General features: G+C 42.7%; 1 protein-coding gene across 2 annotated transcripts in view; it reads right to left on the reverse strand.

Annotated features, from left to right (window-relative positions):
* Positions 1–24,946, reverse strand: part of TRANK1 (tetratricopeptide repeat and ankyrin repeat containing 1) — a 931,136-nt gene that overhangs the window by 854,402 nt on the left and 51,788 nt on the right. Inside the window, exon 1 of one of the 2 annotated variants that reach the window (XM_069214985.1) lies at positions 12,361–12,508. The exons of the other annotated variant lie outside the window; for it this stretch is intronic. Coding sequence (XP_069071086.1) covers positions 12,361–12,404 — 44 coding nt within the window. The 5' untranslated portion in view covers positions 12,405–12,508. Of the gene's footprint in view, positions 1–12,360; positions 12,509–24,946 lie in introns of those variants that run through there. 2 annotated transcript variants of the gene reach the window in all.

Genomic DNA, 24,946 nt, shown 5'->3' on the forward strand with positions numbered 1-24,946 from the left:
AGATAGTGCGAACAAAATGGAATTTGATGACAATCGTGAAGCACTATTGGGTGATCTTTTTTTGAAGAATATAATTAGATCCAAAATGCAGTCTACAAATATAACTAATAAAAAGGATGGACTAAAAGTTAAATTCATGGCTTTGGAAAAATTGAAAAAGCAAGAGTTGGCAAAGTGGTGGGATGGAGCCACCCTTAAGAAATATATGGAGAATAAATGTATACCAAGAGGTTTGCGAATTTTGATTTTTCTGAACTTTGAGGATTTGGAAGCAGATTTACTACAGGAATGGGAGGAAGGTTTGCATGAGGCATCCTACAAAATGATGAACATTCTGGTAACAAATTCAGAAAGGAAAGTAAAGAAGTTGAGAGAAGAGATCAATCGTTTAGAGAAGGAAATTAAAGAACTTAATTTGATGGAGGCTACACAGAAAAACTATGAGATTTTGAAGAAGAAACTATCATGTTACCAATTATATTTGAAAGACAAAAAACAGAAGAAAATCAATCGCGATGATAATGATTATGCCAGAGGAAGAATCTTTACTTTTGCGAGACGTTATGATGATGTATTCGTCAATAAAGATTCTGCACAAAATGATCGCAATAGGAACACAAGTACTTCTTCAAGTAGCATATCTCTCTCTTCATGCAATAGTGATCCGGGAGAAGGCACAAGTAACACCTTCAATACGAATTCGAATTTTTTATGCAAAGTACAAAGATTCAGGTTAGGAAACAAAAAGATAGTGATCAGGACAAAAGACATCGGACCAGAAGAGGGGGAAAAAAAACATAAAAACAGGTGTACAGACAAGACTACAGGCAAAAAGCTCAAAAGGGGTGAAAATGTAAATACGGAAGTTACAAACAATAATGAAGGAAATTTGTTGAAATGTTCTAATGATAATTTAAGTGATCTAAAGATTATTAATTTATATTCAAGAGTATTGAGTCAGGAAGAAATACAGGTGCTAAATAAAGGATTAAGTTTCTGTCCAAGTGCCAAATGTGATTTTGTGGGCTTACACGTGGATTTGTTTAAATTTGTGAGAAATCCTAAATTGAAAAAAAAAATTGCGGAACACCCTAATAGAATTGTAAATACAACAGATGTATCTAGCACATCAAATTTGAGTATTGCTGATTTGAGGGATATCCATAGGATTGTGACTATTGACAACACGGAGGAGATAGGAGATTTAATACATATGGCGAGTGATATAGATATAGATATTCAAGAGCATTTAAGAACACACAGTCACTTAAAGTTACCATCGAAATGTATACCTCCCAGTACACAAGATAGTCTTATAGATGAATTTCATCGCAAAATGACTATAGATCTATATAAAATGGAAGATCTACACCATACAAATAGGATGTGTACACATAAGTTCAATTTAACCATTAAAGAAAAGGGTATCCTGACAAATGTAAAAAATTACCATGATCTAGTCATACATGAAGCAGATAAAGGTGGTAATATTGTTCTAATGAACAAGGTGGATTATTTGAAAGAGATTGAAAGACAATTATCTGTAATAAATTGCTATGAAAGATTGGATAATAATCCAACGGCCGGGATACAGCAGCAGATTAATGCTCAACTTGTGGAATGGCATGAATCCGGTTTACTTACAGATGACGAGTTTAAATATTTAAAGGTACATCATCCAAAATATCCATGCATTTACATGTTACCTAAAATCCATAAACAAGGTAATTTTCCACCTGGAAGACCTATTATTTCCAGTATAGGATCCCCTACTGAACATATGTCAGAATATGTAGATGGTTTTCTACAGCCTTTTGTAAAAAAAATTACCCTCCTATCTAAGGGATAGTAAGGACTTGCTGAATAAATTGGAAGATTTTATTTGGGATAACACGGATCTAACTTTTGTGACTATGGACGTCGAGAGTCTATATACTTGTATACAAACTGATTGTGGTTTGGAAGCATTAAATTATTTTCTCTTTAAACGTAATGCTAGTTTTTTAGAACACACGTTCATATTATTAGACATGGCTAAGATAATCCTAACTAACAATGCGTTTCTCTATAATGGAACCTGGTTCTTACAGAAACAGGGGACGGCAATGGGCTCCAGATTTGCTCCATCTTACGCAAACCTATTCATGGGTTTGTTTGAGGTGGAGCATGCCTGGGGCCGTCAAGCGCATCAATGGATTAATAACATTTTTTATGGGCGCTATATAGGTGACATCCTGATTATATGGAATGGGAATTTGACTGATCTTAAGGAATATCATATATTCTTGAACAAAAATAGATTTAATGTTAAATTGACCCTTAAACATGATAAAAATAGAATTGATTTTTTAGATCTGCAATTGTATGTACATAATAATGCCATACATAGTGACATTTTCAAAAAGCCTACTTCATGTAATAGCGTACTCCATGCCACCAGTGCTCACCCAGAAAAAAAAAAACATTGAATCAATTCCATATGGTGAGAGTTAGACACAATTGCAGCCAACAAAAAGACTTTGAGAAAAGGTTGTTGACAATAGAATGTGACTTTCGCAAAAGAGGATATGATGAGGATGTCCTGAGAAAGGCAAAAAATAAAATTTAAAAAAAGTGAACAGGAAGGATACTGTTGGACTTTTGCTTATGCAGGGTCATCCCCAGTCTTTTTGCCTCCTGCCTCCTATTTTTTTCTGACCTGTTACTGTTGGCTTTTCAACTCTGAGCACTTTACCACTGCTAACCAGTGCTAAAGCGCATATGCTCTCCGTGTAAATTGTATGTAATTGGTTTATCCATGATTGGCCTATTTGATTTACTAGTAGGTCCCTAGTAAGGTGCACTAGAGGTGCCAGGGCCTGTAAATCAAATGCTACTCGTGGGCCTGCAGCACTGGTTGTGCCACCCACATAAGTAGCTCTGTAATCATGTCTCAGACCTGCCACTGCAGTGTCTGTGTGTGTATTTTTACACTGTAAATTTGACTTGGCAAGTGTACCCACTTGCCAAGCCTAAACCTTCCTTTTTCTTACATGTAAGGCACCCCTAAGGTAGGCCCTAGGTAGCCCCAAGGGCAGGGTGCAGTGTATGGATAAGGTGGGACATATAGTAATGTGGTTTATATGTCCTGACAGTGAAATACTGCCAATTTCGTTTTTCACTGTTGCAAGGCCTGTCTCTCTCATAGGATAACATGGGGGCTACCTTTAAATATGATTAAAGTGTAGATTCCCCTAGAGAGTAGATGGATATGTGGAGTTTGGGGTCCCTGAACTCACAATTTTAAAATACATCTTTTAGTAAAGTTGATTTTAAGATTGTGCGTTTGAAAATGCCACTTTTAGAAAGTGAGCATTTTCTTGCTTAAACCATTCTGTGACTCTGCCTTGTTTGTGGATTCCCTGTCTGGGTCAGTTTTACAGTTGGGTTGTTTTTCACCTCGCACTAGACAGTGACACAAAGGGGGCTGGGGTGTAACCTGCATTTCCTGATTAGCCATCTCTGCTAGGAGGGAGGTGTGGAGTGGTCACTCTCATCTGAAAGGACTGTGCCTGCCTCTGACAATGCCGGCTCCAACCCCCTGCTGTGTGTCTGATGCCTTGTCTGGGCAAGGCAGGATTTCACAAGTAGGTGTGAGTCCCCTTTGAAGAAAGGTGACTTCAAAGACTAAAATGGGTATAAGAAGGGCACCCAAATCTATAGACTTTAGAAAACACTTCTGGAACCAAGAGGAACCTCTGCCTGGAGAAGAGCTGATAGCTGAGGAAGAAGTGCTGCCCTGCCTGTGACTGTGCTTTGTGGAGCTTTCCTGCAGTGCTGCTTCTGCCAGAGTAAGAGGGCAAAGACTGGACTTTGTGTGCCTTCCATCTTGTGAAGAAATCTCCAAGGGCTTGAGTTAGAGCTTGCCTCCTGTTGTTTGAAGTCTCAGGGACAGCAAAGACTTCACTCTGCCAGCACCTGGAGTCTCTGGGGAGACTCCTGCTCTGACAAGTGGTGCCCTATCCAGTTCCTGGGCCCTTGAAAGGAAAGCTGGTGGAAATCCAAAGAAACCAACTTCGGACGTCTCCGGACCGACGCCGCTGCTGAATCTGGTAACGCCGCCTGCACCCGACGCCGTGACCTTCGCTGGAACGCGACGCTCTTCGCAGGCCCGACGCCGCTGCAGCCCCGCTGAAGTCCGCGACTCTGTGGAAGTCGGCGCACCACGTCGTGACCGACGCCGCTCGAAGTGCGCGGATTCAACGTTTCGCACAGACGCCGCAATCCCCAACTTCGCGCATCGGTTTGTTTTCACTCTTCACCAAAGGTACTGTACTTGGGGGTCTACACGACTCCGTGTCCGGCGCCGCTGGTGTCGGCTTGTTGGAAACGACTCCGTCACGACGCCGTGTTAACATCTCATCGAAGCATTTTTGTTTCTAAGAGCTATTTTTGAGTTTAATCTTTAAAAATTCATAACTTGACTTGTGTATGTCGGATTTTTGTCGTTTTGGTCTTGTTTTGTTTAGATAAATATTTCCTATTTTTCTAATCTGGTGTTGTGTCATTTTGTAGTGTTTTCATTAATTTACTGTGTGTGTTGGTACAAATACTTTACACCTAGCGCTCTGAAGTTAAGCCTACTGCTCTGCCAAGCTACCAAGGGGTTAAGCAGGGGTTAGCTGAGAGTGATTCTCTTTTACCCTGACTAGAGTGAGGGTCCTTGCTTGAACAGGGGGTAACCTGACTGTCAACCAAAGACCCCATTTCTAACAGATACATTACAGGAAAATCATAAAGAAAAAGAAAACACTGAAGTGAAGGACAAAAAATGGGAAGTCAGTTTTGTTACTAAATATCAAATCAAATCATTAACATTTATAAAGCGCGCTACTCACCCGTGCGGGTCTCAAGGCGCTAGGGGAAAGGGGGGGGGGGGTTACTGCTGCTCGAAAAGCCAGGTTTTTAGGAGTCTCCGGAATGCGGAGTGGTCCTGGGTGGTCCTGAGGCTGGTGGGGAGGGAGTTCCAGGTCTTGGCTGCCAGGAAGGAGAAAGACCTCCCACCTGCCGTGGAGCGGCGGATGCGAGGGACGGCAGCGAGCGCGAGGCCAGAGGAACGGAGGAGGCGGGTGGGGACGTAGAAGCTGAGGCGTCGGTTGAGGTATTCCGGTCCCTTGTTGTGGAGGGCTTTGTGTGCGTGGGTGAGAAGTCGAAAGGTGATCCTTTTGCTGACTGGGAGCCAGTGCAGGTGTTTCAGGTGTGCGGAGATGTGGCTGTTGCGTGGTACGTAGAGGATGAGGCGGGCCGAGGCGTTTTGAATGCGTTGCAGGCGATTTTGGAGTTTGGTGGTGGTCCCAGCGTAGAGGGTGTTGCCGTAGTCCAGGCGGCTCGTGACGAGGGCGTGGGTCACGGTCTTTCTAGTGTCGGCGGGGATCCAGCGGAAGATCTTGCAGAGTATGCGGAGGGTGAGGATGCAGGCGGAGGACACGGCGTTGACTTGCTTGGTCATGGTGAGAAGGGGGTCCAAGATGAAGCCGAGGTTGCAGGCGTGGTCTGTGGGGGTCGGTGCGGTGCCGAGGGCCACCAGGAGTCGTCCCAGGCGGACGGGGTGTTGCCGAGGATGAGGACTTCCGTTTTGTCAGAGTTCAGCTTTAGGCGGCTGAGCCTCATCCAATCTGCGACGTCCTTCATACCCTCTTGTAGGTTGGTCTTGGCGCTGGCGGGGTCCTTAGTGAAGGAGAGTATAAGTTGGGTGTCGTCGGTGTAGGAGGTGATGATGATGTCGTGCTTGCGTACGATGTTGGCGAGGGGGCTCATGTAGACATTGAAGAGTGTCAGGCTGAGCGATGAGCCTTGAGGTACGCCGCCGTTGAGGTGTTCCTTAGTCATATTTATAATGCACTAAGAAAAAATTGGCATACATTGGATTCTGTCACACTGCCAGAAGGCACCATATCCAAAAGACCGAAAATGGTCTATCGAAGAGGTAATACTCTAAAAAATGTACTATGTCCCAGTTACGTAAAAGATAATCACAATGAATATGAGGTGGGAACATGGTTAGATGTGAAACCAGAAGGTTTTTATGCATGTGGGGGTTGCTCCGTATGTAAAATGGAAGTTAATAAAATTAAAAAGTTTAAATACAATACCCCGAAGGAATATACCATCAATTTGTTTATTAATTGCAACACAACATTTGTGGTTTACGTCTTGGGATGTTCATGTGGTAAATTGTATATTGGCAGTAGTATACGGAGTCTAAAGACAAGAGTGATGGAACATATAAGAGCTATAAAAAAGACAGAGATATAAAATATCCTGTGGCTACACATGTACAGTTTTCCCATCCTACCATTACTCAGATTTGGTTTCATGGTTTAGAACATGCACCTCATGATGAAAGGGGAGGTGACAGGGAATTGACATTAAGAAAAGCTGAGGCAAAATGGATAAGCAGATTACGAACAGTGCAAGAAGGATTAAATATTAATATCGAATGTCATTATTTTTTGGAAACTTAATGAAATGTGTAGTTAGAAGTGCCATTTTTTAATGGCCACCACTGTTATATGATTTAAAGTGCGGTTTTCCATTTTGCGTCAGGTAGAAGTGTTTAATATGAGTATTAAAATGATATAAAATCATATAATCGGTCTCATTCATATGAGGCCTGATGGCTTTTGGCAGTGGAGTACATTACAGGTATTAACTGTGAGGTATGGATTGATGTTTCCACTATAATAATTTGTATTATTGTTATAGGTTGTAGCAGGTATATTTTATCCTGTCTTAGTAGAAGATAAAACAATAATATATTTTTAAAAAATCCTTTGTGCATGATTAATATAAATGTGTGGGGAAAAAAAGCGTGATTCTAAAATGGCCGCCATTGTTATATATTTTAAAACGAGGTTTGAAACGTTGTCATGTCCTAAAATGAAGTTATTTTGTTTGCTCAAGGTTGAAGCAATCACACAAGTATCAAAACGTCTATTTTGTTTTAGTAGACGATGAAAATAACAACTTATATCAAATTTGTTTATGTAGATTTCGTACAAGTATAAGGTAAAAGGTGCCTCTCTAAAATGGCCGCCACCATTATATGTCTTCAAATGAGATTTTACTGGCATGCCGAGTGCACTATATGTAAAAGGTGCCATTTCAAAATGTCCACCACCATCACATGTTTTTAAAAAATTAGGTTTTCTAAGGTTCTTTAGTTTGCCCCAGATATTAGTGATTGCACAAGTACAAAAAGCACACTTTGTTTTAGTATGATGATAAGATAATAATATATATTTAACCCGTTTATGTAGATTTCACACAAATATATGGCAAAAGGTGACTCTTCAAAAATGGCTGTCATCATCACATGCTTAAAAATGTGAATTTATTAGCATATTAAGCGTATTATATGCCGCAAGTGCGAGGTATGGATCGGTGTTTCCGGTGTAGTAATTGACATCTTTGCCATATATTATTGTCGGCACAGTCTATTTTGTTTTAGTGGGCGATTAAATAATATCATATATAAAATCGTAATTGCAAAGCCTATATAAAAGTGTAGTCTAAGTGCCATTTCAAAATGGCCGTCACGTCATATTTCAAAAGGAAGTGTTTCAGTTTGTTTCAGGTGGAAATGGTTAATGTATTATAAAAATGACGTATGAGAACACAATCCGTTTCATTGGCAGATGGTCGGATGGCGTTCTGCCGTGGAGTGCCTTACATACTGCAACTATGAGGTATGGGTTGATGCTTCTTCTGTAATAATGTGTACCATCTTTAATTTTTCCTAGTAGATGATTAATTGACAATAAAAAATTGATATGTAGCCTTACTTTTAATGGAAATGGAATAGTGTTGGAAAGACTGAAAGGTGAGAATTAGAAGAATGTAAAATAAATCTCTGAAATTTAGAGTTGTTTGTAATTAAATGTTAAACTAATTGATAACCAAAATTAAGTTAAATGTGGAGGATAAAGTTTGTCACTTTGTAGGAAGTCACATATATGCAATTATTATACTAAGAAATTATCCTTTTGTAACATTTGATATTTTTATATAAACAAATATAAAAAAAAAAAATGAAAAAGTTTAAAGAAATAAAACATAAAAACTGAAAATAAATAATAAAATACGTAATAAGATGATATAGGTAGTTTTGGAGGAAGTGAAGGAAATGGAGAAATAAATAAAAAAAACTGACAATGTTGGAAATTATTGTAAATACTTAAAAAACTAAAATATATATATATATATATATATATATATATATATATATATATATATATATATATTTTAGCCTTTTTCCCTCTATTTATATTTTTCTATAGTTAAGTTATTAGTTTAACTTCTCTAATAAAATCAAAAATCAATATGATGGTGATTATTGATGATTTTAACTTTTTTCACGGCATTTTATATTTAATATGGGTGGAGGATGTATATAGAATATTATATTGATTGATATTTTATGTATTTGTATATTTTTATAGCCCTGAAGAAGTCCATGAGGACGAAACGCGTTGGCTATGATGGATTAGTTATTGTCATTGTGGATGAATAAAGAACAAAAAGTTTTCATAAGAACTCTATTGAATTATGTGATTTGTGAAGAAATGTGATAATAATTTTGTGGATATCAATGGACACTTCGATGTGCTGAGTCTCCTTTTCAATAGTATTTAAGGTACTTTGTTCAGCGGGCCTAACCGCGTCCCAGTAGCCGGCCCACACTCCACTGCAGTCGGCCTAAACTTTTGACTTTGTTGTGTCTGGCACAACCAGATATCCACTGTTGGCGCTTTGTGGTGCAACTTACACTAAAATCTTTACATTTTCATCATTACAGCTCTACAGGTCGGATTGTTGTTGTTTTTGGTTCCACTTTATTTATTAAATTAAGTTCCATTTTCTTACTTGGTGTGGGATCCTTTGTGTGTGGTGTTTTCATATTATTACTGTTTGAAGAGTTGCACGCATATTCTACCCATTTCCTCCAAGTTAAGTCTCACTGCTCTGTGCCAAGCTAACAAGAGGGTTGAGCACAGGTTAATTTAGGGTTATCTTGTGCCTCACACTAACAAGGACTGTGGTTGCTGTTTGACCAGGGCTCACACCCCAGTCAACCAACAACCCAATTTCTTACAGAAGGGTATTATTTTTCTGTTGAGCCCATGTGGGACATATTTTCATGTTGTACGTGACGACCACCAAAAGGCGGTTGCTTTGTAATGGGATGCAGCTCCCAGCAGTGTGATGGATAAGAGTATGTGAGCCATATTTGTGAAAATTATAATGAGGACTAAAACCTATAGTTAGCTACATAGCTCCAGCCTGGACATTACGGCCGTGGGATGCTAAATGGGTGCACACTAAAAAAGGAGGGTGTAATCAGAGAAGGCCCAGTAATCCATATGGCAAACACGCCAGGCAGAGATGGTGTTCAATGAGTAAAAGGACGCCAAAAGGGCATGAATTTCAACTGGTGATATAAACCGTAGCCATTCATTTTTTTAAAGGGAAGGATACTGCTGAACTATGACGCCCAATCAATGAGAAAGAAAGCAGAAGATCCAGCAAAGCCGGCAGCCTCAGCAAAAACTCAGTCCTCAAGAAATCTTCTTGCCCACTCATTAAGGATAGTAAGATTTTATCAGGGCAAGCTTTTTTTACGTTCTACTGGCCCAGCCTAGCGACAGAGCTCAGCTGGCAAAGTACAGGTGTTCTGTTCATTCAGAAAGTGAATGAGGAATAAAGATGTGTTTAGATCTTGCTTTTATCTTGTCAAGTTTGCTGTGTGTTCAGAGACAGAGTTCAAATGTCAAGCTTATGCTTTCTCAAACTGCTTTGTTTTTCATCCTGGAGATCAGGTTTACTTTTCTTTCTCTAACTGCAAAGTTAAAAGATTCTGTAAATTCTCAAAAGTGAACTGTCTGACAATCGTGCTGGGGTACAGAGAGTGTGAAATGAAAGGCTCTCGGGTGAACTGTGCAAATATTTCAAAATATATTTCAGTATTCAGAAAAACACTTTTTTGTAATAGTGATAGAAACAAAGATTTTAATAAGATAAAATCAGAACACTTTGCTTAGTGATGTGCAAATAATAAATCTTCACTGAAACCAAATGCCCCACATACTATAATTTGTATGCTACATAGATTTATCAGTAAAACTACTTGTCAGTGGGAAAGTTTGTGGCCATTTCAATGGAACACGTGCTGTCTGTAAATGAGTGTGCTACCGTCTCAAGCTTTAGTAATATGTTAAAAGTGAGTGTGCTTCAACATGAACTGAGAAACATACCTGGCCTGCCCTCATGACAATGCTATTAGTAAACTAAGAGGCAAAGTAGGGAACATACTAAACTCACACATTTGAAGTAGCACTTATATGTGATAAAAAAAGAAAAAGGTGGCTCCTGAAAAAATATTTGTCCAGGCTCACATAATGTGAGACCAGTTTATGGGTCACGCGCATTACAGTTATGTCAAGTAGGTTACTTAAGTCACTAGACCGGCAGGGCTGGGAACATTTTTATGATTTTTCTTGGCCTGAAACTACCCAATCTTTAAACGCCCCTCATTCCACCTCCTCCTGCTAGGCCAAGAGAAAACATAATTATGAGCAGGAGTTTCTGCCCAAAGCTGTTCTTAAGCTCCAGAAGGTTCCCAAAAGCGGATGAACGCAAGTTAGGTCCTGAATCAGACCCCTAGCCAGTCTAGCACCAGCACGTGAGGGTGAGAGACCAAGTACTTGGTGGTTTACTGCCTTCCCAGCACAAAAGCAGACTGATCTGCCTCATGCTACCATCTGTCCTCGCCCTTTAATTACATCCTAATAATTTTCTTGGATCCCAGAAGACTCTTGCGCTTTCTAGCTGAAGCAAGGGTGCGTTGACTTAGAATTTACACCTAGATAACTTCTACTTTCATTACAACTAGTGAATGCTATTTCAGAGTAAAAAGGAGACAATGTGGTGAAAGGAGACTTACCCTGCTTTCATTTTTTTGGCTAGGACAACAGCATATAGCACAGATTTGGTGGTTCTCATTTTTAGCCAACCTATTCTCTGAGCTGAGACCCTTGCAAAAAAGTACCCTTTTTATGTATATTATGTCTCCACGAGTTAACTTTCCTTCAAATCTGGGCACAATGTAGTAGTGATCTAGGAGAACGTGGTAAACGAAATGTGATTTAAACCGGTGGGGAAACACGTTCCTCGAGTATCCGGTTCGTGAGGAGGAATGCATCACTTTGTTGCTTTGGAACAAACTGAGAAGTGAAGGGACAAACTGGCATTTGGTTTTCATGTATTTAAAACAAATGCAGACTTCCAAAATCGCACTAAGCAAATTATAGACACGCGAACACCACAGTAAAACAGACAGTCAACAAACTAGATTAGCCTATATGATTGAAGCGAAAAGTGAAATTATAGTGAGTGGGATTTTCCACGCCATATCGGGAATGATACATAGTGATTTATGTGTTATTTTTTAAATCTTTTACAGCACCCGAGTCTGACAATATTAATTCATGTTGCTTTAACTGGTACTTGACTTTTAACCTGTCTTGATTCAGTCTATTCAAGATCAATGGTATTTTGTAAGTTGTATTGTTTGAAACTGTTATAGCTCTGTGATTGCTTGGCACATTTATTGATAATGTTTTTTTTTTAAAAAACATACACAATTAAACCTTTTAAAATATATACAACTAAAACAGCGGAAGAGATGAGTTAGAGAACGGCAAGTTAAAAAGAATTATAAACGAACGTGTAAATCAATTCTGCACTCGAAGACACAGCAAGGGAGATTTAAAGCCTCAATCCCAAACACAGGTTGTTAATAACCGCACCGGGGGCGTGGGGGGCTAACAGCAGACCTGGCCGTGGGCTGGCACACACGCGCCACCATAGCTCTGGAGGAGGAGCCCGCCTGCACAACAAATACACAAACCCGCATCCTGAGTTGTAAGTACCAAAGTAATATTCAAAAGTAGGAGAACTGGAAGGGAACTTATTATGGCATTTCCACAACACGTGAAGAAACACCCGATAAAGCACCCCACCTCACCACCCCCACCACCCATATAACTGTCGTGAATTCCGGTTCTTCAAATAACCGGCGTATGCCCTAGTCCACTGACTAGATGCAGCTTATTCCCAAAAAGAAGAAAACACAAAAGGTAAAGGCTCGCGGTTTGAACATTAAGAAATGCTGCTTTCAACCCGAGCCCTTCCGGCGATGCTTGGGCACCTATCCTGATAGCAGCACCGAGCTAAGAAAGTTACAAGCGGACACAGGGCTGGAATAACAAGGCTGGCATCTGCCACCTCCTGCCAGCATTCACATGCACTCAAGAGCCTCACAGGTCGCAGGGGTCCAGGTCGCCCGTCCAGTTATAGCGGCTCATCGTGGCTGCTAGCGGCCTTAGCCACCTCCTCCGTGTCTGGTTCCTGCTTTCTCCACCGCGCAGCCGCCAGCAGCTCTACAGGCGCCTCCCCATGCACAGGAGCGAAAGATAACTTCCCCTCTTCAATAACAAGGCGCGCTGATTTCCGAAACACCGGTCCCAACTGAACATGCCGTTCATCCAAAGGGCAGTCTGCTCCTCACAGGCAAATAATTACACAAAGTACATAATGCCAGATGCAGACCATGTTAATACAGTAGGTTTTATTGATATTATACGATACGTACGTCAGTCACCTTTTAACTGGCCAATACAAATACGTCACCTGCTGATTTTGTTTTTCATTGGAAAAAGGGCACGCATGCCAATATTTGTAAAACCTTGAGGGATTTGAGGAGAAAAAGATGAAAAACTGTAGCGAGCACCTTTCACGATCTGGCACAGTAGAAAATCTAAGCGGGAAAATAACCCCAAAATGTAAACATTCAACAGTCGAAGCCAGAAAAAAATCACCTTTCCTTTAGAAGACACACCAAATAGGTGGCTTTATTTTCAATAAACGTACATTACATTGTAGGTCAGTCCTTGAATCTTCATGGGTCATAGTCTACCTAATGATAGAGCAATACTGCATTATATTGCAAATTAAAGACGGCATATATTTTAACTCACACTGATCCGAGTGAAACGTTATTTTGAAAATATAGTCTTCCATATATTGCTCATGTTTTTATTTCTATTGGCACTTATCCTTTCCCCAATCTAACTTGGAATGAGGCAACAAGAAATAACTGCAGAAACCCATTTTTAGGTCTCACCTACCAGACAGCTTTTAGTTGTCTTTTGGACTGAGGTCTTCAAACTGCTTTGCCACAAGCCGCCTTAAACCAAATGTTTTAAAGTCAGCCTCTAAAACTTTATGAGAAGGACTTGACGGGGTGGGCAGGGCTGAGCGCAAATGGTGGCGTTTATGCGATAATTTTAGGGACACATTTTCTAAGTTTATATGTCTTATTAAATGTGAGAATTCTTTAAGGGCAAATACATCAAACAGAAACTGGAGGGAAAAAACACTGCTCCCCTTACTTTCCTTGATCCCAATGCACCTGCTGCACTAATTATAGCAGGGGCTCTGAGTAGCAGGATGCCTCTTTTGCCTCCTTACCCCATCATGCCTGGTCATCACGCCCTCTCTGACCCTTCAAAAAAATCAGGTCCTAAGTATTCCCCCGCTGTACAGCAACATTTGCCCTATCCCCTCTGCTATCAAGGAAACAGGAACTCATGCATTTTGTAAAAAAAAAAGAGTAATACATGTGATGTGATACAAACAACCATGTCTCCTCTGTGCACTCCTCTGGGCCATCACTCCCAAGACTGAGGCCCAAACCAGGCTGTCTGCCCTTTTACGTAAAAAAAAATACTAATGGGTAAAAGCCCCACATCTGGCCCCTTTTTTGCTCCTTCTGATTAGACCATATTTAGCACTTTTTACTAGTAATCATTGTTTTTTTTCTGCTCCCCGTGGTTCAATCATAAATGTGTAGAGGGCATTGCACGGGACAGTATTGATATACATTGGTCTGCCCACTGTGATCGCGAGCAGACTAGTTTCCATGCTACCCGTCACATAGACCAATCAAGGAACAGCAAGAGACCTAAAATGCCCACATAAATATTATTGCACAGCATTACCCGTTCACTTCCAGGTTAGAGGCCTGCGGGTAAGTTCCCCAGTATAGACTCAAGAAGCAAAATGACTAATGCCTGAAGAAAGGAATTATATGTCCTGAAGAAACGCCTCTCAATCCTTTTGGACAGTCAATTTTAATCTCACACTTTCCAGTTCTTCACCTCACATAACTACAAGTTCGAGAATATTCCTTTAGGGAACATTGGCACTCCTCAACAAAAGATCTCCTGCAAAGAGCCCTCTTGTGGGGCCCGTTGGGCATTCCAGCACCGGACAGACGAGGAGCAGTTCCAATAATGAAACATGCAACCTATTGGTGGGTGAGGGCTCTTCCTTCTAGCAATTAAGTGCATAGATGGCCTGGTCATTCTCCCCTAGTTGGGTTAAGTAGGACTCCATACTTCAGAAAAGTGTACCTTGTTGCTTGGACCCTCTTCTCTCCACAGCAAGGGGGATTTGGGCCCTAAAATTAGCAAAGAAAATGGTCAATGTTTCCCTTTTTGGTAGTAAAACAGCAATAAATAGGATGAAGTGGACTATGAGACTCTGTGTCCCAGTGCGAATGCACCTGCTGCACTAATGGTAATAGTGGCCCTCTGAAAGATAAAAAAAAAAAAGCAAGCCCCCAAATTTAAATTTAGTTTGTCCTTCTTGTTTGTTTTTGGCATTTTACCATTTAAACGTGCCTCCCTTTCACACACCACTTACCTAATTTCTGTCTTGTTTAAGCCATGCTCGATGCATATATTGACATCTAGGGCAAGTACAGGGAGTTACTCCGCCTCTTTTTATTGACTCGTATGATTTATAAAAGTTATAACTATTAGAGCGATTAACTTTTTGGCATAAATGCACTATAAGCACCATGACTCTAATGTGTATGTATGAACTTGAATATTGGGTGCAGCAGTGTTCTTCAAGGAAATTGTGACTATATATTTTTTTGATGGTTTTGTCACTTTTTGTTTATCTGAATATGTTCTGTACCTGTATAAATGCGCCCCTGCACTGGTTTTACCCTTAAATTTAAATCTTCAGTATTAATAAAATTAAAGTTTTTAATGATCTTAATCTTGTGCTCCCTGGGCTATAGTTACATCCCCAGTGCGTTGGATACTACTGACATTTTGCTTAAGGACCCTTGTTCCTTGTAGCATACTATTACCCTTTGTCCCTAATCATCCCTGGGTTTCCCTTGTTTCTCAGAGTTCAATTTATGTTTGACCTCCTCATCATGAGTTCTGCACTATTCTCGGTCTGTTCACATTTTTTATAAAGTAATAATAATAAGGAATCATTAAACCAGGGGGAGGATGCACAATGCTGTTTAATTTTTCCCAATTTGCATGGTAACGTGCTATCCAGGGAGGAGTAAATCCAAATATCAATGGCATCATCATCTCTAGCTAGATTACCTGTGGTAACTAGGCTTTTCTTCCGCAAGTTGGTACTAAGCAGTTTCACATTCAGATTTGCCCATGGATGATAACTCCTGGCCAAGCCGGGTGCAGGCTGTCTAGACCAATGGGTCTGAAGTGATAAAGAAATTGCATAATGATCCCTCCAATGTAATGGTATCGGAATGGCTGCCAACAGGCAGTCCAGATTGAAAAAGCCTACATCAATCAATCAATCAATCAGGGATTTGTAAAGCGCACTACTCACCCCTGAGGGTCTCAAGGCACTGAGGAGGGGAGGTGGGAGAAGGTGTGGGAGAGGGTGCTGCTACTGCTCGAACAGCAAGGTCTTGAGAAGTTTCCTGAAGGTAAGGAGGTCTTTGGTCTGGCGTAGGTGGGTGGGAAGAGTGTTCCACGTTTTGGCGGCAAGGTGCGAGAATGATCTACCACCGGATGTAGTTCTGCGTACATGTGGGACGGTTGCGAGTGCGAGGTTGGCGGAGTGGGGTGTAGAAGGAGAGTCGTCTGTTGAGGTATTCTGGTCCTGTGTTGTGCAGTGCTTTGTGAGCGTGGGGGAGGAGTTTGAAGGTGATTCTCTTGTTGACTGTTAGCCAGTGCAGGTTTTTCAGGTGGTCTGTGATGTGGCAGTGGCGAAGATGTCCAGGATGAGGCGTGAAGAGGCGTTATGTATGCGTTGCAGCCTCTTCTGGAGTTTGGCTGTGGTTCCTGCGTTGAGGGCATTGCCGTAGTCTAGCTTGCTGCTTATGAGGGCTTGGGGGACTATTCTTCTGGTTTCGGTGGGTATCCATTAGTAGATCTTTCGGAGCATGCAGAGGGTGTTGAAGCAGGAGGAGGAGATGGCGTTGACTTGCTGGTTCATGGATAGTGAGGGGTCCAAGATGAATCCTAGGTTGTGTGCGTGGTCAGTGGGAGTCGGAGCGATTCCGAGAGTGGCAGGCCACCAGGAGTCATCCCATGCGGAGTGGGTGGAGCTGAAGATGAGGACTTCCGTCTTGTCGGAATTGAGTTTGAGGCAGCTGCTCTTCATCCATTCGGCGATGGCCTTCGTTCCTTCGTGGAGGTAGGTCTTGGCGGAGTCCTTGGTGAGGGAGAGGATGAGCTGGGTGTCATCGGCATATGAGATGATGTTGATGTTGTGGCATCGGGCGATGTTAGTGAGCAGGGCCATGTAGACGTTGAAGAGGGTCAGGCTGAGGGATGAACCCTGAGGTATGCCGCAGATGATTTCGGTGGTCTCTGAGCGGAATGGGGGGAGGCATACTCTGTGGGTTCTGCCGATGAGAAAGGAGGTGACCCAGTCCAGGACTCTGTCGCGGATTCCAGCATTGCTGAGGCGTGAGCGTAGGGTGTGGTGGCAGACAGTGTTGGACGCGGCCGAGAGGTCCAGGAGGATGAGGGGCGCAGTTTTGCAGCTGTCCATTATGGTTCTGATGTCATCGGTGGGGGCGATGAGGGCGGTTTCAGTACTGTGTTTGCTGCGGAATCCGGAATTAGGAAGGGTCCAGGGTACGGTTCTCCTCTAGGAAGCAGGTTAGTTGTCTGTTGGCGGCCTTCTCAATGACTTTTGCCGGGAAGGGGAGCAGGGAGATAGGCCAGAAGTTCTTGAGGTCCTTTGGGTCTGCTGTGGATTTTTGGAGGAGAGCGTTGATCTCAGCTTATTTCCAGCTCTCTGGGAAGGTGGCGGACTCGAAGGAGCTGTTGATGATCTTCCGTGGTTGGGGTGCGATGACGGAGCTTGCTTTGTTGAGGATGTGGTGAGGGTCTGATGGAGAGCCGGAGTGCATGGTGTTCATGATTTTGATGGTGTCGTTGTCGTTGACGGGGGTCCAGGAGAGCAGGAGGTTGGTCAGAGGTGAATCTGTGGAGTTGGTGGTTCCTGGGGGGTCTGGGTGCTGAAGCTTTCGTGGATGTCTGCAATCTTGCGGTGGAAGTAGGAGGCTAGGGAGTCACAGAGGTCTTGGGATGTCGGGATGTCGTTGGCGTTGGAGCTGGGGTTGGAGAGTTCTTTCATAACGTTGAAGAGCTCCTTGTGGCTCTGTGCATTGTTGTTGATTCGGTCATTGAAGGCAGTTCTTTTGGTGGCTCAGATGAGTTGGTGGTGTCTGTGGATGGCGTTTTTGAGGGCTGTGTGGTTGTCCAGAGTCTGATCTTGGCACCACTTTCTTTCGATTCTTCAGCAGCTTTGCTTAGATTTGTGGAGGTCGGCGGTAAACCAGAAGGCCGTTCTGTCGGTATGTCCTTTGGAGGGATTCTTGATTGGGGCAAGAGTATTGGCACAGGTGTCGACCCATTGCCTGAAGTTGCGGGCAGCTGCATCAGTGTCAGTGGTGTCGATGCGTGGGTTCTGGAGAGGGTTGCGATAAGTTGGTCTTCGGTGACCTTGTTCCAACTGCGGTAGGGGATCCGTTGTGGGTGGTGGTGTGCTGTGAGTTTCTTGAAGGAGAAGCGGATGCAGCGGTGGTCTGTCCAGTATAGCTCGGTGGTGTGGCTGAAAGAGATGTGATTGCTGGCGGAGAAAATAGGGTCGAGTGTGTGTCCTGCGGAGTGGGTTGGTGTTGTGACGAGCTGTTTGAGGCCGAGGTTGGAGAGGTTGTCGAGCAGGGTGGCGGTGTTGTTGTCGTTTGTGTTCTCGAGGTGGAAGTTTAAGTCTCCGAGGAGTATGTGCCCCGCAGTACGAGTTGAATAATGTACAAGGGGCAATAGTTAAAAAGTTATTAGTCAGGCACGCTGAAGAGCCATTATTAACATCAAAACAAATGGTAAAATATCCCAAAATGGTAGGATTAGCTGAATTCATAACAAACAGCGCAATCATGTCAACAGTAACAAGGCACCACCTAGTGGTAGGGCCAGGGATGCAATATATTAAAGCTCCAGATATTGTGTACTTCTCTGAAAACTTAAGTTAAAAAATGAGGTTGTCGCAGTTGGTGGCAGATAGAGATTCAGAACGTCAACTGAAGCTAGGGTTCAAAATAATAGCGATCCCACTTCCATGCCCTCCTATACAACCTTGCCTAATAATTCTGTAATGTTCCGCAATAGCTTGAGCAATATCAGGCGAGGATGAATCATTAAGCCACATTTCAGTAAGAAACAGGGCATCAATATTATAGTCACTTATGAAATCAAAACTTTCCAGGGAGTGTCTGACCAAAAAGCGACAGTTCAGTGAACTAAACTGAAACTTCATCAACCAGCTAAGTCCCAGCCTCATACTTATTAAGATTGGTTTCCTGAATGAAGTTGGTGCCCCAGCCAAAGTGGATGCATAGGTATGGCCTCTCTCCTAATACTGGTCTGTGATAGCAGAGAGGAAGGGTCCTGGGACACAGTGACTGTAGGGTCTCAGAAGAGTACCTATGAATTTCTGAGGTGAGAGATGAAGGATTTCTGGCCCCTGGGCTCGTTCGGGTGCAGATGAGCTTGCCTTTGGCATGCGAGCGGCACACCCATTGCGCACGTGTGCGCACCACCTTTGTTTAAATGGGGGCAGGACTGTCAAAGGCCATCAGGAGTGCTCTTGAACTAGAGCACAAATAAAAACTTTGAATAGGTGGATCAAGATGGCCACCAGGTACCCGACTCAGATAAAAATTGCTGAGTCTGGTACAAAAGTAGCAAAGTAACCCAGCTCGTTCCTAATACACGCCCCGTCCAATCCAATAAACAAATCTGAAATTAAAAAACTAAAATACATCTAAAAAAAATGTTACAAAACAGCAAGAATCAACATAGCAGAGAAAAGTGTCTCAACCTTTATTGCCGCGGACCGCCCTTGTTTAAATAGGGGCAGGTCTACGCAAGAGCCAATAGGATCGCTCTGGAACTAGAACACGAATTAAAACTTTGGATCGGCAAATCAAGATGACCGCCAGGTACCCATCTTATGCAATCCCAATGTGTGGACTTGCTTGCTACTGAGATTGAGGCCTACTTTCAGACCAACCAAGTGTCTATTAAGTCCCCTACCACATTCTGGGAGGTAGGCAAAGCCCCTATAAGAGGCATTGCAAAATCCTACATCAGACGCCAAGTGAAGGCCAAACAACAGCTTACCACAACACTCCCGCTGCCAGCAAGTACTTGCTCACGCCTCTTTGAAACAGGTGGCCCTCTATGAGACCCACCAAAGTTGATGGGCAACAACCAGATTGGTCTATAAATGCAGCAGCTCGAATGGAAAGGTACTCTACTGGTTGCCCACCAGTTACCTGGCATGTAGAGCTGTGCAGGCTCCGCTGGGCTGGACAGCTTATACATCATTGGCGATTGCAAAACAGCAGTTTGTACCCCTCAATCCTGCACAAAACCCTGTCCCCAAAGTCCAACACTGGTGCAATCACTAAAGGATTCATTGTTTTGGATCCCAACCTTTCAAATGTGCTTTAGCCTCCTTATTTTTCCAGTTCATTTAACATTTCATATTCAATCAATCCATTGGCAGCTGAACCATTTTGTCACCCGATCAAATGTTACATCTTGCTAGACATAACGTTTGATTGGATGAGACACCATACACGTTGTAGCTTGTGTACTTATAACTCATATACTAATAACAAACACAGATATTAGACATGCTTGGTCATCGAGAATTAACTTGAATGTGAAAGAATTGGAAGAATACATTTTGAAATATTTGCCTTGAGAAAGTCCCAATGTAGACAAAAAGAGTTGTCATACAAGGAATGAATTTGTAGTATAATGTTATCATCATTACGAGGTGGAAACTAATTATTGTAAATCATCGGTGATAGCAAAGACATTTACAGACTTCTACCTGGAGTTATGTGCCCACCGCCACACCGATTTAGTGAAAATACCACACCATTGTCATCAGAAATCCCGCTACCGCACTACCTGCCACATCGAAGAAGGCACTGAAGACTGCTTGAAACCCAGAGGAAATTTACAAGACTATCCTGCGGTTATTCCGGGAAGGATGTCAGGCCCTGACAGCTTTCACTCTGAATATTACCTTAAATTCAGTGGTATCCTCACTCCGCCCCTTCTTGCCCAATACCAGGAGGAGTATGAAACAGGGGCCTTTACCCCAGAGCTGGACTCTGCAAACACAGTAGTCACGACCAAATCGAGTAGCCTAGATCCTCAGTTGAGGACTTTCGCCCTATATTCCTGATAAACATGGAGCTCAAAATTATCCTTGCCTCTTCCTCACTCAGGTCATTGGTGCCCTTGTTCACCCTGATAGATATTGCTTCGTGCCAGGCCACAGCACATGACACCGTATCAGGTGGGCACACATAGCATTGGCCCATGTCTAAGAACTCTAAGATCCCTGCATCCTTCTACTCCTCGACTTTGAAAAGGCTTTCAACTCGACTGATTGGCCCTTCCTAGACAGGGTTCTTGACTGTATGGGGTTTAGTCTGAGGTTCCGCTCCCATGTACGGCTTCTGTGCGCCCACATGACAGACCAAGTCCAAGTAAAAGGAGCTCTTTGGGAACCCTTTCCCATTTGGCCAGTGTCCTGCGATGCTCAGGTTCCCGGGTGGGTTGTGGGTGATGGCTTAGAAGACAAAATTGCATTCTCTACACAGACAACGTTCTGTTGTTCTTCACAAATCCCCATCTTTCTAGACCCAGGTGCTTAAGGTTGCTGAACCTCTACAAAGAGGCCTTAGGTCTCTGACTGAACGAAAGCAAATCCCTTCTAGCTCTTGTCCAAGGTGACTACGAATCAATCTCTTAGCAAGGCTCTATACCTATACGTCGACTTAGCTTTAAATATTTAGGCATCCCTATAGCTCTAGAGGCCGAACTCACATAGCACCTGGATCTCACCCGCTCCTTACCAAAATAAAAAAGGACCTCTTGCGGTGGCTCATCCTACCATTTACCGTCCTTGGACAGATCTCCCTTTTCAGAATGGTGGTTGTCCCTTGTTTTCTCTATTTACTTCAAATTTCTAGCTGATGATCCCGAACTCCTGATTCACAAGCATAACTTCGGAGGTCAGCTCCTTTCTTAGAGCTAACAACCCCGCCTGCCTTGCTATGACCAAATGCTATGCTCAACAAACTTCAGAGGGATAGCAATGGCTGACATAGAAGTATATTTCTGTGCCACCCAAGTGCTGGTTGTAAATAGATGGCTTTGTAGTGGGTGGAATGACCCGGTCTACTGAGCGGAACTCTCCTTCCAAGGATTGGACAAGCTGATGTGACGCCTATATGGCAACCTGATCCCACAGAATCTCCCCTAAGTAACTAAAAGATGTCTTTCACCTGGAGACCCAATGCACTCCCCTTTGGCATGGTTGATACATACAACACACAGCACAGTTGGAAGGGATCTCCACTCTTGGGCCATCAGGTGGGGAAGCCAAATGTGCTCCTTCCAGGAAAGGCAGACTCACTTCAGGCTTTCTCAGATCGAGTTCCTCAAATACCTCCAAATCCAACACGCACTAGCCAAATATAAAACAAAACTGGTTGATCTTCCTGAACGCAACCTTCTCGAAGCCAAACTACTCATGGGGAACATAGGCAGGGATGGAATATCCTAACTTTATTGGATGCTAGTAGTTAATGCACCAAAGCCCTTGGGACCCCTTAGGCAAAAATGGAAGCCCTGGGTGGGTCCCTCTGATGAAACCAACTGGCGAGAGGCCTGTATGGCACCCCTTTAGCTGGCCGTCTCCTCTCGGCTGATCCAACTCCATTACCTCCATACCTCATACATTAGGCCTCGACGCTTATGGCATGCTGGCCATATCGTCAGCCTGTCTTACCCACATTGTGACTGGCCAGATGTTGCCTTTTTTATGTGGTTTGGAAATGCCCAGTGTTTGAGAACTTTTGGAACCAGATTGGCGATACCCTGTCTCGAGACCTGGGGAGCACCATCCCCCTGACACCCAAGATTGCTATCATGGGAATCACTTGAGGGGAGAAGATTGGTGGGGACCTTGGTGGCTAAGAGGAACATAGCGCACTCCTGGAATAACTCACAACCCCGACCCTGACAGTGTGACAAAGGAGAGTAGATGGGTGCATACTATAAGAAGAGACCCTCCATGTAGCCAGGAGATGCCTGCAAAAACACTCCACAATATGGGGCAAATGGTGGGAATATTATGGGCTGATGCTTACAACAGAAAATGTTTGAGGGTGTGTGATTTAACTACCAACAGGACTGAATTGATTGGCTTGCTCTCTGCGGCTGGTGCAATAAACAAGTTGTACTGTGTTATGTTTTATAAAACCCAATAAAACTGGTTATAAAAACATATCTGTATGGTTTATGCCGTTGTTGAGGTCCCTGGTGTAACAAAGGCCCCTGCGGTTTTGTTGGGGCCTGAGCTTCAGGGGCCAGGGGACCCCCTCAAAGCAGTACTCTGGCCTGAGAGCTCCTACGTAAGTCCAGAGGGAGGCCCCTCCATGTACTGTGCAGGGGGGACCCCTCATGTTTCGTTATGCCAATCGTTGAGGTGCCTTTGGCTGAAAACAAAGAGGGCAGCTTTTCGCCTGTGCTGCGAATCCAAGAGTGGGACAAAGAGCCAAAGAAACACGCATTTTCCCCAGAAAGCCTGTTATCTGAAATAAATATAAATGTGTGCAATTGGATAATCACCAAACGGAAAGGTTGCTTGGGAGCCTGTATAGACTTTAAATTGATGGAGCCCCTTGAAGCATCAACGTCACAAAAATGTATTCGTTTTGAAATGTAAGTGATATTGTAGCTACCTAGGAACGTCTAGTGATTTATTCTAGACTGCCACAAATAATAACAATAATAATAAAATGCATGGCGCCACTGAAAGGCTTGTTGTTTAAAAAACATTTAAGTAAAACAGCCACATTGATGAATGTTTTAAAGTTATGTTTTTGTTGCAAATATAAGGCTGTCACATAGAAACAAAGCAGTGGCATGTCACAGTTTTAGAAATATCCTGCTTCCCTTATTATAAAACATACATTAACTAGAAACACGCAGCGGGAGATAAGGGTTGGAAAATGCTAATCTGACTTATCAGTACGTAAGCAGATACTCCATAACAAATGTAAGAGATGGCACAGGAGTACTAGTTATCATACACACAAAAAATACTCACACACTTACGAGGCACTACACTATCTTACACGAGAATAGAAGAAAAACGTCAATAGTAGCAACAACAAATTATGTCATCCAAGCAGGTCTTGAAATTCATTAATCGGGACCTACGTACTCATGTAATCTATTCAGGTATACCAGTTGTTTATTTGTTTTTGTGCTCACAGGGCGTCACCATCTGATCCGGGGTGCAAAAACCTGAATGTCCGATCACATATCCTGTCCAGGAGTGTATATCCCCAAAAGCAAAAACATGTTTGCTGCCCAGCGGAGGTCCCCTTTGAAATCCTCGTTTATTAATCTTTTGTCATGATTGTATATTGCCAAATTAATACATTATATTTTCTCCCAATGTAATGTTAGTCAGCCGGGTGTTTATTTCATTCCATTTCCAAATTCAAATCATTCAGGTTAATAATGTCTTTATTTGTGTCCAATGTCCCTAATGTATTTCGGACCACAATTGGCCCTTCGACAGGGGGTGTCCTGTCAAACACACAAAGAAAGCAATGTAGCCAATCAAACGTACATATCCTATTCTTCCACTTGATTACTCCAACCTTCGATACCACATATTATTAATCTGTCATTCATTGGAGAGCGGAAAATAACCCCAATTAAATGTACCTATGATTTCAGATTTTGTTTTTAGCACCGCTGATTATTTCAACATCTTCTGTAAAAATATTAAAAACCCTTCATCCCGTCTTCTAACTAATAGCATATTATCCATGTCTTAGCAATTAACTAGCTAAACTTTTAATAAGTGGTGATAATTTTTGTTTAAGTCATAGGTTCGTTTGACTAGGGCAATTTACCCCAAACCCAAAGATCATGCACACAACCTACGCATCCTCCACAGTAAACTGACCATGAAACAACAAATCAATGTAGTCACCTCCTCCTGCTTCAATACCCTTTGCACACTCAGCCGAATCTTCAGATGGATCCCAGTTAACTCTAGAAAGACCATCACTCAGGCCATTGTCACCAGCTGCTTCAATTACAACAACGCACTCTATGCCAGCATTTCCACCCAGTTCCTCAAAATACTCCAGACCATACTGAATGCTGCAGCCAGACTCATCCTGGACCTCCCCACATGGACCCACATCACCACCCACCTCAGAAATCCCCACTGTCTCCTCATCCAGACAAGATGCCAGTTCAAGATCCTTGCACATGCCTACAAATCTCTGCATTATCAAGCCCGGCCTTCATCAATTATCCAAAGAACTTCCACCTACCCACTAGACACCTGCTTGGAGCTAGGTGGACTGGCAATGAGGGATAATGTTTTAGAAGGTGGAAAGCTGGGGGAACTGGAGGAGCATAGTTGTATCTAGATGCTC

Source organism: Pleurodeles waltl, chromosome 2_1 (assembly GCF_031143425.1).
Source record: "Pleurodeles waltl isolate 20211129_DDA chromosome 2_1, aPleWal1.hap1.20221129, whole genome shotgun sequence".
Classification (NCBI taxonomy): Eukaryota; Metazoa; Chordata; class Amphibia; order Caudata; family Salamandridae; genus Pleurodeles; species Pleurodeles waltl.